Source organism: Osmerus mordax, chromosome 16 (assembly GCF_038355195.1).
Source record: "Osmerus mordax isolate fOsmMor3 chromosome 16, fOsmMor3.pri, whole genome shotgun sequence".
NCBI classification, from domain to species: domain Eukaryota; kingdom Metazoa; phylum Chordata; class Actinopteri; order Osmeriformes; family Osmeridae; genus Osmerus; species Osmerus mordax.
Window position 1 is genome coordinate 11215691 of NC_090065.1, and position 10778 is coordinate 11226468.

Below are 10778 nucleotides of genomic sequence, written 5' to 3' on the forward strand. Positions count from 1 at the left end.
TGAAGTTACTCACAGAAAACAGATGTCATGTACATGAAAAACACTAGGCCACACTGATAAAGAAAATAGTAAATGTATTTAGTGCTAACGTAAAAACATACAGTTAAAAATAAATCAGCAAGTAGTTCACTGCTTTTAACTAACGGGGAAAACACCTTGTTTTACAAGTACTACACAGGAAAAACAGTTTGTTTAAAGGCATAAATGAAAACCCTCTCAACTTAAACATCTATTCAAATCTTTTAAATCTGTGAACAAAACTCCTAAACTCCCACTCTCAAACACAAAATACACAACACTGGGGGGTAAAACAGACTTCCAACATGGTGAAAATGATGCTTGGGAGATTCTGTGAAGTCATTGGAGGGAAAATAGGAAGAATCTAGCCATCTTGTTGCTGGATGAAGGGGTTGGGTATGGCTTCCATGCCATCCTGTGGACAGATGAGGACCACAGACGTCCCTCGACACACCACCAGACCCAGCTGCCGGGTGTCCTCCGTTAGCTTGAACTGGTCGTCGGGGTCTGGAATCAAATTTGGTGGAGAACAGAGGTTTGGAGATGACAAAGACGATCAACATAGTCAAACTGCAGTCTTTTGTCTACTTTTTATTCTTGTGTAATGTCTTTTCTTTTGTGAACTCCTAGCAAAACTAAGAGTTTCAAGCATGATAAATCCAAACCAGAGTATGACAGTTGTGAAACTTACCGCGCATGTATTCAATAGTGCCATCCAACACAAGATTCAGAAGGGGGTCAAACCCCTTTAGAACTCCACTAGCTGAGACAAGATGATTAGAGATTATGCAGCCGCAAAAAAACGAAACAACATTTCATGTTTTTGGAGATCATGTGAAAAATGTAAGTGTGTGAAAAGTGACTTACCCTCTCGTCCACCTTGGAATTTCACCCGGATTGGTTTATCAATGTACTTTGACAGGTCAAATATACTCTCCTTCTTTTTCTTATCTTTGTCCTGTCAGGAAGATGCAATGAAAAGTAATTTTAGTACATACTTATTTTACACGGTGGCTGATAAATCCCTGCCAAGAAGGAAGACTATCGTTCGAAGAAATCAGGGTCTGAATGACTGTTTACAGCAGTGGTTCTCAACCCTGGTCCTCAGGGACCCCTGTCTTACATATTTTATATATTTCCCTGTTCCAACACACCTGATTCAAATGAATGGTCGTTAATAGGCTTCTGCATAACTAGATAACGACCCATTCATTTGAATCAGGTGTGTTGGAGCAGGGAAACATCTAAAACGTAAAGGACGGGGTACCTGAGGACCAGGGTTGAGAACCATTGGTTTACAGTATCCTTCTCCTCGATTACAAAGCAGCCTTCTTTATCCAGCACATGCGTTGTTTAAAATGATGGCTACTTTAGACAACGCATCGGAGACTGCATTTCTTGGTTTCTAAGGTCTAGCCAAGTCGATTGTAAATCAAACCCGGACCACAATAATCGGTTAAAGAGTAGTATTAGAAAAGTAGTGCAGGAAGAAATTGGACTCACCGCCATTTCTTCAGCTTCTTTTCACGACCTCTCACCTTTGCCCCTTTGATTTCTTCTTCTGTTGAGGTTATGGCAGAGTGCAACCAACAGTTATGATGTCCAACCCCGCCATCTACTGTTTGGGAGTATGACATCGGTGGTTTGCACAACCTGAAAATAAACCAAACAAACAAAAATATGTCCAATGCATTAATATAATATGGCACGTAATAAGCCAAATGTCTTTTTTCCTTGACAGCGTATTACAATGAAACCATTTTCAATTAATAGTTTTGATTGACTGCTATGTAAACCAATGATGATTGTCGTAGATCAAGGTTGACCAATAGTGAGCGCACTGCAGAATGTGGGTGGGGAATGTCAAACAGCTGGTGGGCAAAGAGTGTGGAGCACCGTGCGTTTTTTTGGTGAAATAACAACAAGCTAGGCATCATGAGGGTTCCAATAACCCTGGTTTGGGCAGCTATTCTTATTCACAAGGTAAGTTTTTTGGCATGTTATTTTTTGGAAGAGGAATTTGGTTTTATATTTGTAAATTGGCTGACATGTTGCCGGTTACAACAGAAGGGCTTTTGTTTTTGCAATAATTAGCTTGCTTGCTACGACTAGTGCTAGCCAGCTATGACTTCTACGCTAACGTTAGCTTGCGGAGGATCACTGTACAAGTAGTGTTCGAGTGAGGGCGCTGAGAATACTGGGGGCCCTCTACTATAGCCTGTAGACATCGTTCTGCTATGTTAAAATGGTTTCTAATCTCATTAAAATCATTTATATTAATCTTGACAGTTCGTTAGGAATATGTCTTATTTAATTTGGCTAACCTTTTTAACCAGCGTAGGTTGTCCGAGGGAATTAACACAATAAATTAAACAGTGCTGTTAGCTAGAAAAAGCTAAAAACAGACTTTCTCTCAATTATTCCTTAATCTACACGAGAATAATTAGTCCAGAAAATGTATGGAAAGACCACGAGTCATATGGTGTCTATATGGTGATAATGGAGAGATTGTGAACAATTTACTTCCAATATGCTCCATTAATTTATTACTGCATCTTCATGAAGCTGTAGCATCCTTTCTTAATAGTCTGTTGTTTTGCCTTCTACCAATTCTCATCCCTCCCTGACAGGTCATGGGTGAGCATGGAATGGCCCATTTCAGTGACAAGGGCAAGAGCAGAGGGAAAGATTACTGCATATTCTTCAACTCACAATGGGCACGATTACCTCAGGACCTCAACAAAGCAGTACGTTTTAAATACTAGAAAGGATTCAGGAATGTTTATAGTTACAATTCTAAGACTAAGCATGCACCCTCTCGAATTGTACAGTTCTATTGTCATTAAACAATATTCTAATGATACCTGTGTCAATTCATACCTGTGTGTGCTTTTTCAGTCCCGTCTCCAGATCTATGACCTGACAGAGTCGGTCCTGTGCTTGCCCTCTGACGTGCCAGAAGGGGGCTTCCCTAACCGCATTCCCATGGTGATGAGGGGCAACTGTACCTTCTACGAGAAGGTCCGATTGGCACAGCTCAACGGTGCCAAGGGGTTGCTGATTGTCAGCAAAGACAGACTGGTGAGTCTTTCCCAACACTCCCTGAACTGAATGCCCAGTTATCAGTTCACCATCTTCTCTCTCACATCCCTCTGATTGCCCACTAAAAGAGAATATCAAAGTGAACATATCTTTCATTATTCTCGACAAGAATGCATGGAGACTGGATGCCAGTAGTCCCCAAAATACACTACATCTAAAGCAAACAATGTATTTCAGTGGTGACCATTACTGTGTGTTGTCCTGTTTTTTAATTTCATTCATTTGTTACCACTTCTGCTAGTGCTTTGGTCCACTTTGAAAAACAATACAAACGTGTGAATTTGTTACAAACACATACATCAGTGATAAATATAAAATAATACCGGTCAATTCTGAATTCTTGTTACAGACACCCCCAGCAGGAAACAAGAGCCAATATGAAGAGATAGACATCCCTGTAGCACTGCTCAGCTACACAGATATGCTGGACATCAGCAAGGTAAGAGGCTTCCTGGAACAGAAGGAGACGTCTGCACACTTAGCATCCGCGCCACTAAAACCTGCTTACAAGTGCATTCCTTCAGAACCAAGAACGCCATCATAATAGCATCCCACAGATCATTACTCACTACAATATGAACTGGGGGTGAAAGGAAGAGGGAGGACTTGTACTTCTCTGATCCCTGAGGGGAAACTGAACCATTACTGCAGCAGTGAAAAAAGGAGCATCTTTTTCCATCACGAAAATAGAAGACGGCCATAGCAGATTGTCAGCAACCATAAATAAAGTATCATGTGCTTATGAGAGAGTGTTAAACCTTGTTATTGTTTATGCCCCTGCAGACTTTCAGGAAGGGGAGAGAGGTTGCCATGTATGCTCCCAAGGAGCCGGTCCTGGACTACAACATGGTGATCATCTTCCTCATGGCGGTGGGAACCGTGGCCATAGGGGGCTACTGGGCAGGAAGCAGGGACATCAAGAAGTAAGATGGACGTTAAGACACTACTGGAATGCTCTCTTTGAAGTTGACAAACTCAAATCAGTTTGTTGATTTAGGAAATCGTCTCCTGGAGAATTTCTCAGTTTCGTCTGCATGGAAAAATGCAGAATGTTACAGAAGTGCGTTAACAGTGAAAAGGGGAAATAATTTTGCTCATCGTTGACATCAATTCATCAAGCTATCACTTTTGAAAAAGTGACAACACTTTTAATGTCTGATACAAAAGTAAAAAGTACAGCGACATTCATTCCAAACGAAACGCACAGAGCTTGATGCACAAACGGATCCACTATAAACACAGAACTATGTAGAGCAGACTTTAATGTACACCGTTGCTATGACTGCTATAAGCCGTCTCTTCCAAGATTAGGTATCAGTGTCTCAACTATTTTCGTGTCATCGTCATGAACGGGAGTGTTGCCATGCTTGTTGTTAGCCAGTTCTCATAGTCTGTCCACAGCACAGCAGTGTTCTGAATAAAGCTTCCAAAAGGCCGAGGCGAGCGTCAAATGACTCAGTCGTTAGGGGAATGCCTCAAGGTGACCAGAGTGAGCACTGAGCAGCATAGCTGTCGGTCCCATCTCGGCCCTCTCCGCTGAGTGATCGCGGTGATCCAGGACAAGGTCGGGGTCTCTTGCTCTCGGCCACAGGGGGCCTGGTGACTGACACGCTGCGCTCTCTCTCCTCCTCTCCTCCTCTCTCGTCTTCTTTTCTTCACCTCTCCTCCCTCTCCCATCTTTTCTCCGACTCTATCCCCTTTCCTCCGTTCCCCTCCTCTTATCCCCTCTCCTCGCTCCTCTCCTTCCCCCCCCTCCTCCTCCGGCAGACGCTACATGAAGCACAAGAGGGACGACAGCTCGGAGAAGCAGGACGAGGAGACGGTGGACGTGACGCCCATCATGATCTGCGTGTTTGTGGTCATGTGCTGCAGCATGCTGGTGCTGCTGTACTTCTTCTACGATCACTTAGGTAAGCACAGGCACCTCTGGACCCCCTCCCACATCTACCCCCCCCAGGCCCTACACTAAACCCCTACAGACCATGGGTTTGGATAGGTCCTACTAGTGGAGGATCTAGACTACGACATGGTGAACCGTGTTGACGTCTAGATCCTTCACTAAACCCTCATGAGCCACTTCACCTGTGGGCGTCGTCCGAAATCAACACCCAAGGAACTCCGCTTACTCCCAGGTCCAAGTTCCTCTGCTCACGTCTGTCTGTGTGGTCTCCTGTTTCTCCCCCGGGGCAGTCTACATGATCATAGCTATCTTCTGCCTGGCCTCGTCAGTGGGGCTGTACAGCTGTCTCTGGCCTTTCGTCAGAAGACTCCCCTTTGGAAAGTGCAGGTCAGATCCCCCACGTCCAATAGTTATGCTGTCTTTCATATCTGTGTCATACGCGTGTCCTTCATATCTTACCCAACGACTGTGCGTGTGTGTGTGTGTGTGCGTGCGCCCTACAGGATCCCGGAGAACAACCTGCCGTACTGTCACAAGCGTCCCCAGGTGCGCATGCTGCTGCTGTCGGCGTTCTGCATCAGCGTCAGCGTGACCTGGGGGGTGTTCCGCAACGAGGACCAGTGAGTCCCCCACCCGCCTCTCACCCCGCAGCGACGCCTCGCCCTGTCACAGGGCCGGGGCCTGAACACACGTAGAGGCTGTCACAGGGCCGGGGCCTGAACACACGTAGAGGCTGTCACAGGGCCGGGGCCTGAACACACGTAGAGGCTGTCACAGGGCCGGGGCCTGAACACACGTAGAGGCTGTCACAGGGCCGGGGCCTGAACACACGTAGAGGCTGTCACAGGGCCGGGGCCTGAACACACGTAGAGGCTGTCACAGGGCCGGGGCCTGAACACACGTAGAGGCTGTCACAGGGCCGGGGCCTGAACACACGTAGAGGCTGTCACAGGGCCGGGGCCTGAACACACGTAGAGGCTGTCACAGGGCCGGGCCTGAACACACGTAGAGGCTGTCACAGGGCCGGGGCCTGAACACACGTAGAGGCTGTCACAGGGCCGGGGCCTGAACACACGTAGAGGCTGTCACAGTGACTTGTTTGTATTTTCTGGATGTGTGTGTGTGCGTCATGTCTGGTTCTGGAGGGCAGTAGCAGTGGTGAGGATGTATGGTCCAGCCGTCCGTCGGTGTTCTATGTGTATTTGTTCTTTCTCTCTCCTCTGTGAATAATTCTTCTCTGTCTCTTCACTTTCTTCTCGGTCTCTGTCTCTTCTAGGTGGGCATGGGTGCTGCAGGACGCTCTGGGCATAGCTTTCTGCCTCTACATGCTCAAAACCATCAGACTGCCCACATTCAAGGTGAACACCACACCCCACACACAGCAACACATGTTTGAACAAAGACACACCGGCTCTTTCAAGAAACCAAACCGTCAGACACCCAAACTGGAGGAGGTTACCAACCAACTCGTTTTCTCGTCCTCTTCGTGGCCCAGACGCTCACGGTGTGTTTCCCCCCCTGTCTGATCTCTGCAGGCCTGCACCTTACTGCTCGTGGTCCTTTTTGTATACGACATTTTCTTTGTGTTTGTAACCCCCCTCTTCACCAAGGTAAGAGGAGGTCACTTGTCTTTCGCATCAAACGGAAATAAAAGGATAAATGATGTTATGCACGGTTGAATGGTTGAGCCGAGCCCATTCATGTTGAATCCTTTCCTTTGTGTCACCTTGTGGACAGAGCGGAGAGAGCATCATGGTGGAGGTAGCTGCTGGCCCCTCCGACTCCTCCACTCACGAGAAGGTGCGTGCACTGGCCCCCACGAGAGGGCTCCTCCCGTCCCCCCGAGGGTGTGCACGCGGACCGCCTCAGTGCTGAGTCCGGAAGCATGCCGTTTACAACCCTCACCTGTAGACTGTCTATATAGTTACACGTTAGAAGTAGAAGTGAATGTGTGGGGTGTGTTGCTCAGCTCCCTGTCGCTCTCTCCATCTCTCTCCATCTCTCTCCATCTCTCTCCATCTCTCTATTGTGGTTTACAGCTTCCTATGGTGCTGAAAGTGCCCAGGCTAAACTCCTCCCCCTTGTCGCTATGTGACCGGCCCTTCTCACTCTTGGGCTTCGGGGACATCTTGGTACCAGGTAACACACATGCTCATACTCACACGCACGCACACACACACACACACAGTCTGCTCAAATATGTCAAGTGTTGAATTGTGGTGAACTGTATATCTGAGTAGAGTTAAAGCAGCCAGTTAAGCTCAAATCTTATCTGATACCTGTGAATAATATAACCAGTAACGTGTCTAATAATTCTATTTCTGTGTTTGAACCAGGTCTGCTTGTAGTGTACTGTCACAGGTTTGACATCCTCATGCATTCCTCCCGCATCTACTTCCTGGCCTGCACCATCGGTACATAGTTCCCTGCCTCTCCCCTGCACTCTCCTGTTCTGTTACGTTTCAGAAGGGAACGAGCCATAACGATCTAGGGAGTAGCAACTGTTCTAATAATGACCCCTGACTAATTTCGACCAGGCTTATCAACCATTTCTGATCAATGCAGCGAAGTGTGTCCCCCCTCCAACATTCTGGTTGGTTGAGTCCAGGCCTCTGACCTCTCTCTCTCTCTCTCTCTCTCTCTCTCCTCTCTCCTCTCTCTCTCTCTCTCTCTCTCTCTCTCTCTCTCTCTCTCTCTCTCTCTCTCTCTCTCTCTCTCTCTCTCTCTCTCTCTCTCTCTCCTCTCTCTCTCTCTCTCTCTCTCTTCCAGGGTATGGCATTGGCCTGCTCATCACGTTCGTGGCGCTGGCTCTGATGCAGCAGGGCCAACCCGCCCTCCTGTACCTGGTGCCCTGCACTCTGCTCAGCAGCCTGGCGGTGGCGCTGTGGCGCAGGGAGCTGCCCCTCTTCTGGACGGGGAGTGGCTTTGTGGTGAATACCAGTTTGATATGATGCACCCGTCTCCCTCAACCCCCTGTGGACAAACGGCAATACCCCCCTCTAGTCAATATTAACGCTTTAGAATTTCAAGTTGAGTAAACATAAGCCCGTCCTCCCTCCCTCCCCCTGCCTCTCCGCAGAATAAGAGGTTATACGCCCTATTATTTTCCAACTGGTTCTTTTCTGTTTTGCTGTTCACCTCCCCCTCATCCCCCCCCTCCCCCTCCCCCTCTCTCATTGCACTGTGGGTGTCTAGTCTGGCGGTGAGGGCTCTGCTACTGCCTGTGAATGTCGCTGCAGGTATCTTATCCAGGCTTCACTTAGTCCTGTTCATACTCTTAATATACGTTTCCCAGTTGGTCCTTTTTTTAGGGTACTTTTTTGAAATCTTAAATGATATTCCCCTTTTTCCGACATCTTTTGAAGATGACTCATCAGTTAGAAGTCTTTGTTTATTTATCTTCTGTCAAACTTTGAGCTTTTTCCCCCTGCTTGGAGTTTTTATTTTAGTTTTACTTCCAATATTGTTTGTGTTTTATGTTGTTTTATTGCTTACCCTACAGGGATTCTTCTGGAAGTATATTTGCTCAGTAGAGACTTTTGGGGATTTAAGTGAAATACAGCACACATATTCCTGTTTGAGTTCTACCAACATCAGTATGATTTTTTTTTGACTGGTATGAATAACATACCTTTTCCAAAATGTAGTTTTCTAAACCAACCTTTGAAAACACTTCAGTCACCAATTTGAAAACATTTCTCATATTAGCTGTTCTTTGTCAAATACAGGTGTGGACCTAATAACATAGACTGAAGTATGCATTTACATGATCTATAATCTACTGTTGACAGAAGGATCACTGTAAAGGTTCTGCTGCTTATCCTCTTATCTGTGTATCTTCCTTTCTTGTTTTGTCAATAGACTTTTACTTTCTTCCTTTTGTACTATGGTCCAAACTCACCTTTTTGTTTTTTCAACCTTTCTAGCCTCCCATAGTCCTTGCACCAATCAACTGCACCCAAGCTCCAGCCATAAACCCAAAGGATGATCCCTTGGCCAATCCCGATCCACATGGCCTTGAGGAAACCAATCAGAGCGATGAGGATCCTCCTCCTCCACGCCAGGACACGCCCCCTCCTGAGAAAGAGGCCAGCAAATCAGAATAAGGGACTTCTAGGATACCAATTTCTACATTCATTTCATACGTTTTTTGTTGTTGTTGTTGCTTGATTGAACTCTGTTAGTAATGTAAACTCATTATGAACACTAAAGTGTACTTGGTGTGAAGGGATGGAGAGAAAAAGGACACTTTTTCTCCCAGCTGTCGTATACCCTCGCAGGGGCAGAGTCGGCAGGCTTCGAATGGAAGTCAGGCTAGGTCCAGGTGATCACTGTGTGTACTAACACTCACCCATCTCCCCCCTTCATGTGTTCTTCACTCTCGTGAGTTGGAATGGCACACAACCCATAGAGAAAGATTAAACGGGCCCCAACAACATTTAAGTCCTCTCCGGTTTTACTTCTACGCCAATCCCCTTTTGCAGACTAGACATCGCCGCTTACTGTGAATGAGATGTTCCAGCATTAGATGCCTGACTGGCTATTCTTGCCTTCACTCGCCTCTTTCATTATCCAATCAGGGGTGGTCTGGCCCACCAGCAAGATATCTCCAGTATCATCCCCTTGTGGTGCTGTCACTACATCTGAGTTAGCCAAACGTATCAGATGACTATTGAGTAGGGGTCTGAAGCTAATATTGTATTGAACATCTGGATTTATTTGATTTTATTTAGCATGCTGTGGGTTTGACCCAGTCAGAAACACAGTGTATGGTCAAATATTACACACAGTCGGTGGTTCAGCAGTGAAAATGCTGTTTTCCAGTAGGTTTTGTTATGTCTTAAAAAATTTGGGCCTTTGAGATTGAATGTGTGTGTGTGTGTGTAACTGTCTGAAAACAGTACTGTACTCACTGTGCTGCCGTTTGTAACAATGAGGAGAACAATTGTTTCAATGTTGCTGATATCTCGTAACCAATGGTCGTGGAACTAGGTAGTGAATACTTACTCTACATTTGCACAGTGATTTGTTTTCAAAGTCATGGCGTCAATCGGAGATTGTTGACAGTTGCAACTTCCTTTGATTCAGAATTGATTTGATTCAGTGTTGTCCATCTATATATTATCGTGTAGGGCTTGAAAACACTGGAATTCAATGATGTCATTGTGTATTCCACATGCTTTCTTTGCCTTTTTTCTATTTGTGACCTGAGGATGGGAGCAATAGATCAAGTATATTCTGTAGCTTTGTTCTTTGCTTTTCACCAAGTGATCATGCCTAACCAAGTCAGTAGTCATACGTATATAATCAGTCATATTGGTTGTCAGCACAAGCGTGTACTGAGGAGACACATAGTTATTAGTGGATCCATAGTAACAGCCTGCATAGGTCAGGGGTCAACACCAGCGAAGGGGTTAACAGGATTGGTTGAGACGTCTTGCTGATTCCACTGCTCAAAGGTTTGACAGACAGGATGTTTGATGTCACCAAGCAGTTTTTAAATACCTCAATTGAGGACTAAATATAATAAAGAAACAAAGCATTTGATTTTTGGTGTCTGTTTTAATTTGATATATGTATGTGTATATATCTTTTTTCCAATACCATGAGTAATGGTGTAGGTGAAATTGATGTAGCGTATTTATCAAGCAGTAAGTTACAATATGTTTTTAGCTGTCCTCGAAATGTAGTACACTGCCCGTCCAGTGTTGAAGACAGTGAAGCCAATGCATGGCTGTGTGGTTCTCTCGGCCTGTTA

The 10778-nt window shown here is 45.7% G+C and overlaps 2 protein-coding genes across 4 annotated transcripts; one reads left to right on the forward strand and one right to left on the reverse strand.

Annotated features, from left to right (window-relative positions):
* Positions 1 to 57: 57 nt before the first annotated feature.
* lsm7 (LSM7 homolog, U6 small nuclear RNA and mRNA degradation associated) lies at positions 58 to 1575 on the reverse strand. The gene is made up of 4 exons (XM_067252597.1): positions 1522 to 1575; positions 886 to 976; positions 710 to 781; positions 58 to 525 (listed from the first exon to the last, which is right to left on the reverse strand). The coding sequence occupies exons 1-4, from the start codon at positions 1525 to 1527 to the stop codon at positions 383 to 385; spliced, it is 312 nt and encodes a 103-aa protein (XP_067108698.1). The 5' UTR covers positions 1528 to 1575; the 3' UTR covers positions 58 to 382.
* A 309-nt stretch (positions 1576 to 1884) lies between these two features.
* sppl2 (signal peptide peptidase-like 2) lies at positions 1885 to 10567 on the forward strand. 3 transcript variants are annotated; one of them, XM_067252595.1, is made up of 16 exons: positions 1885 to 2001; positions 2649 to 2765; positions 2917 to 3099; positions 3470 to 3559; positions 3904 to 4043; positions 4888 to 5030; positions 5311 to 5407; positions 5524 to 5640; positions 6297 to 6378; positions 6556 to 6630; positions 6758 to 6820; positions 7060 to 7159; positions 7357 to 7434; positions 7790 to 7950; positions 8216 to 8259; positions 8947 to 9060. In XM_067252595.1, the coding sequence occupies exons 1-16, from the start codon at positions 1954 to 1956 to the stop codon at positions 8954 to 8956; spliced, it is 1548 nt and encodes a 515-aa protein (XP_067108696.1). In that variant the 5' UTR covers positions 1885 to 1953; the 3' UTR covers positions 8957 to 9060. The 3 variants fall into 3 exon arrangements, 2 of the variants coding, with proteins under 2 accessions (XP_067108696.1, XP_067108695.1); XR_010878698.1 differs by lacking the exon at positions 8216 to 8259 and having other exon boundaries at positions 7790 to 8049; positions 8947 to 9052; XM_067252594.1 differs by lacking the exon at positions 8216 to 8259 and having other exon boundaries at positions 8947 to 10567.
* The last annotated feature ends 211 nt before the right edge of the window (positions 10568 to 10778 follow it).

What these genes read in the sequence shown, in the direction of transcription:
- lsm7 (XM_067252597.1), bottom strand. An exon ending in ATTCCAAGGTGGACGAGAGG is followed by an intron (nt 782 to 885) that starts GTAAGTCACTTT and finishes ATCTTGTCTCAG; the next exon opens with CTAGTGGAGTTCTAAAGGGG. An exon ending in CACTATTGAATACATGCGCG is followed by an intron (nt 526 to 709) that starts GTAAGTTTCACA and finishes ATTTGATTCCAG; the next exon opens with ACCCCGACGACCAGTTCAAG.
- sppl2 (XM_067252594.1), top strand. Translation starts at nt 1,954, where the DNA reads ATGAGGGTTCCAATAACCCTGGTTTGGGCAGCTATTCTTATTCACAAG. An exon ending in CGGGGACATCTTGGTACCAG is followed by an intron (nt 7,160 to 7,356) that starts GTAACACACATG and finishes TGTTTGAACCAG; the next exon opens with GTCTGCTTGTAGTGTACTGT. An exon ending in GGACGGGGAGTGGCTTTGTG is followed by an intron (nt 7,951 to 8,946) that starts GTGAATACCAGT and finishes CAACCTTTCTAG; the next exon opens with CCTCCCATAGTCCTTGCACC.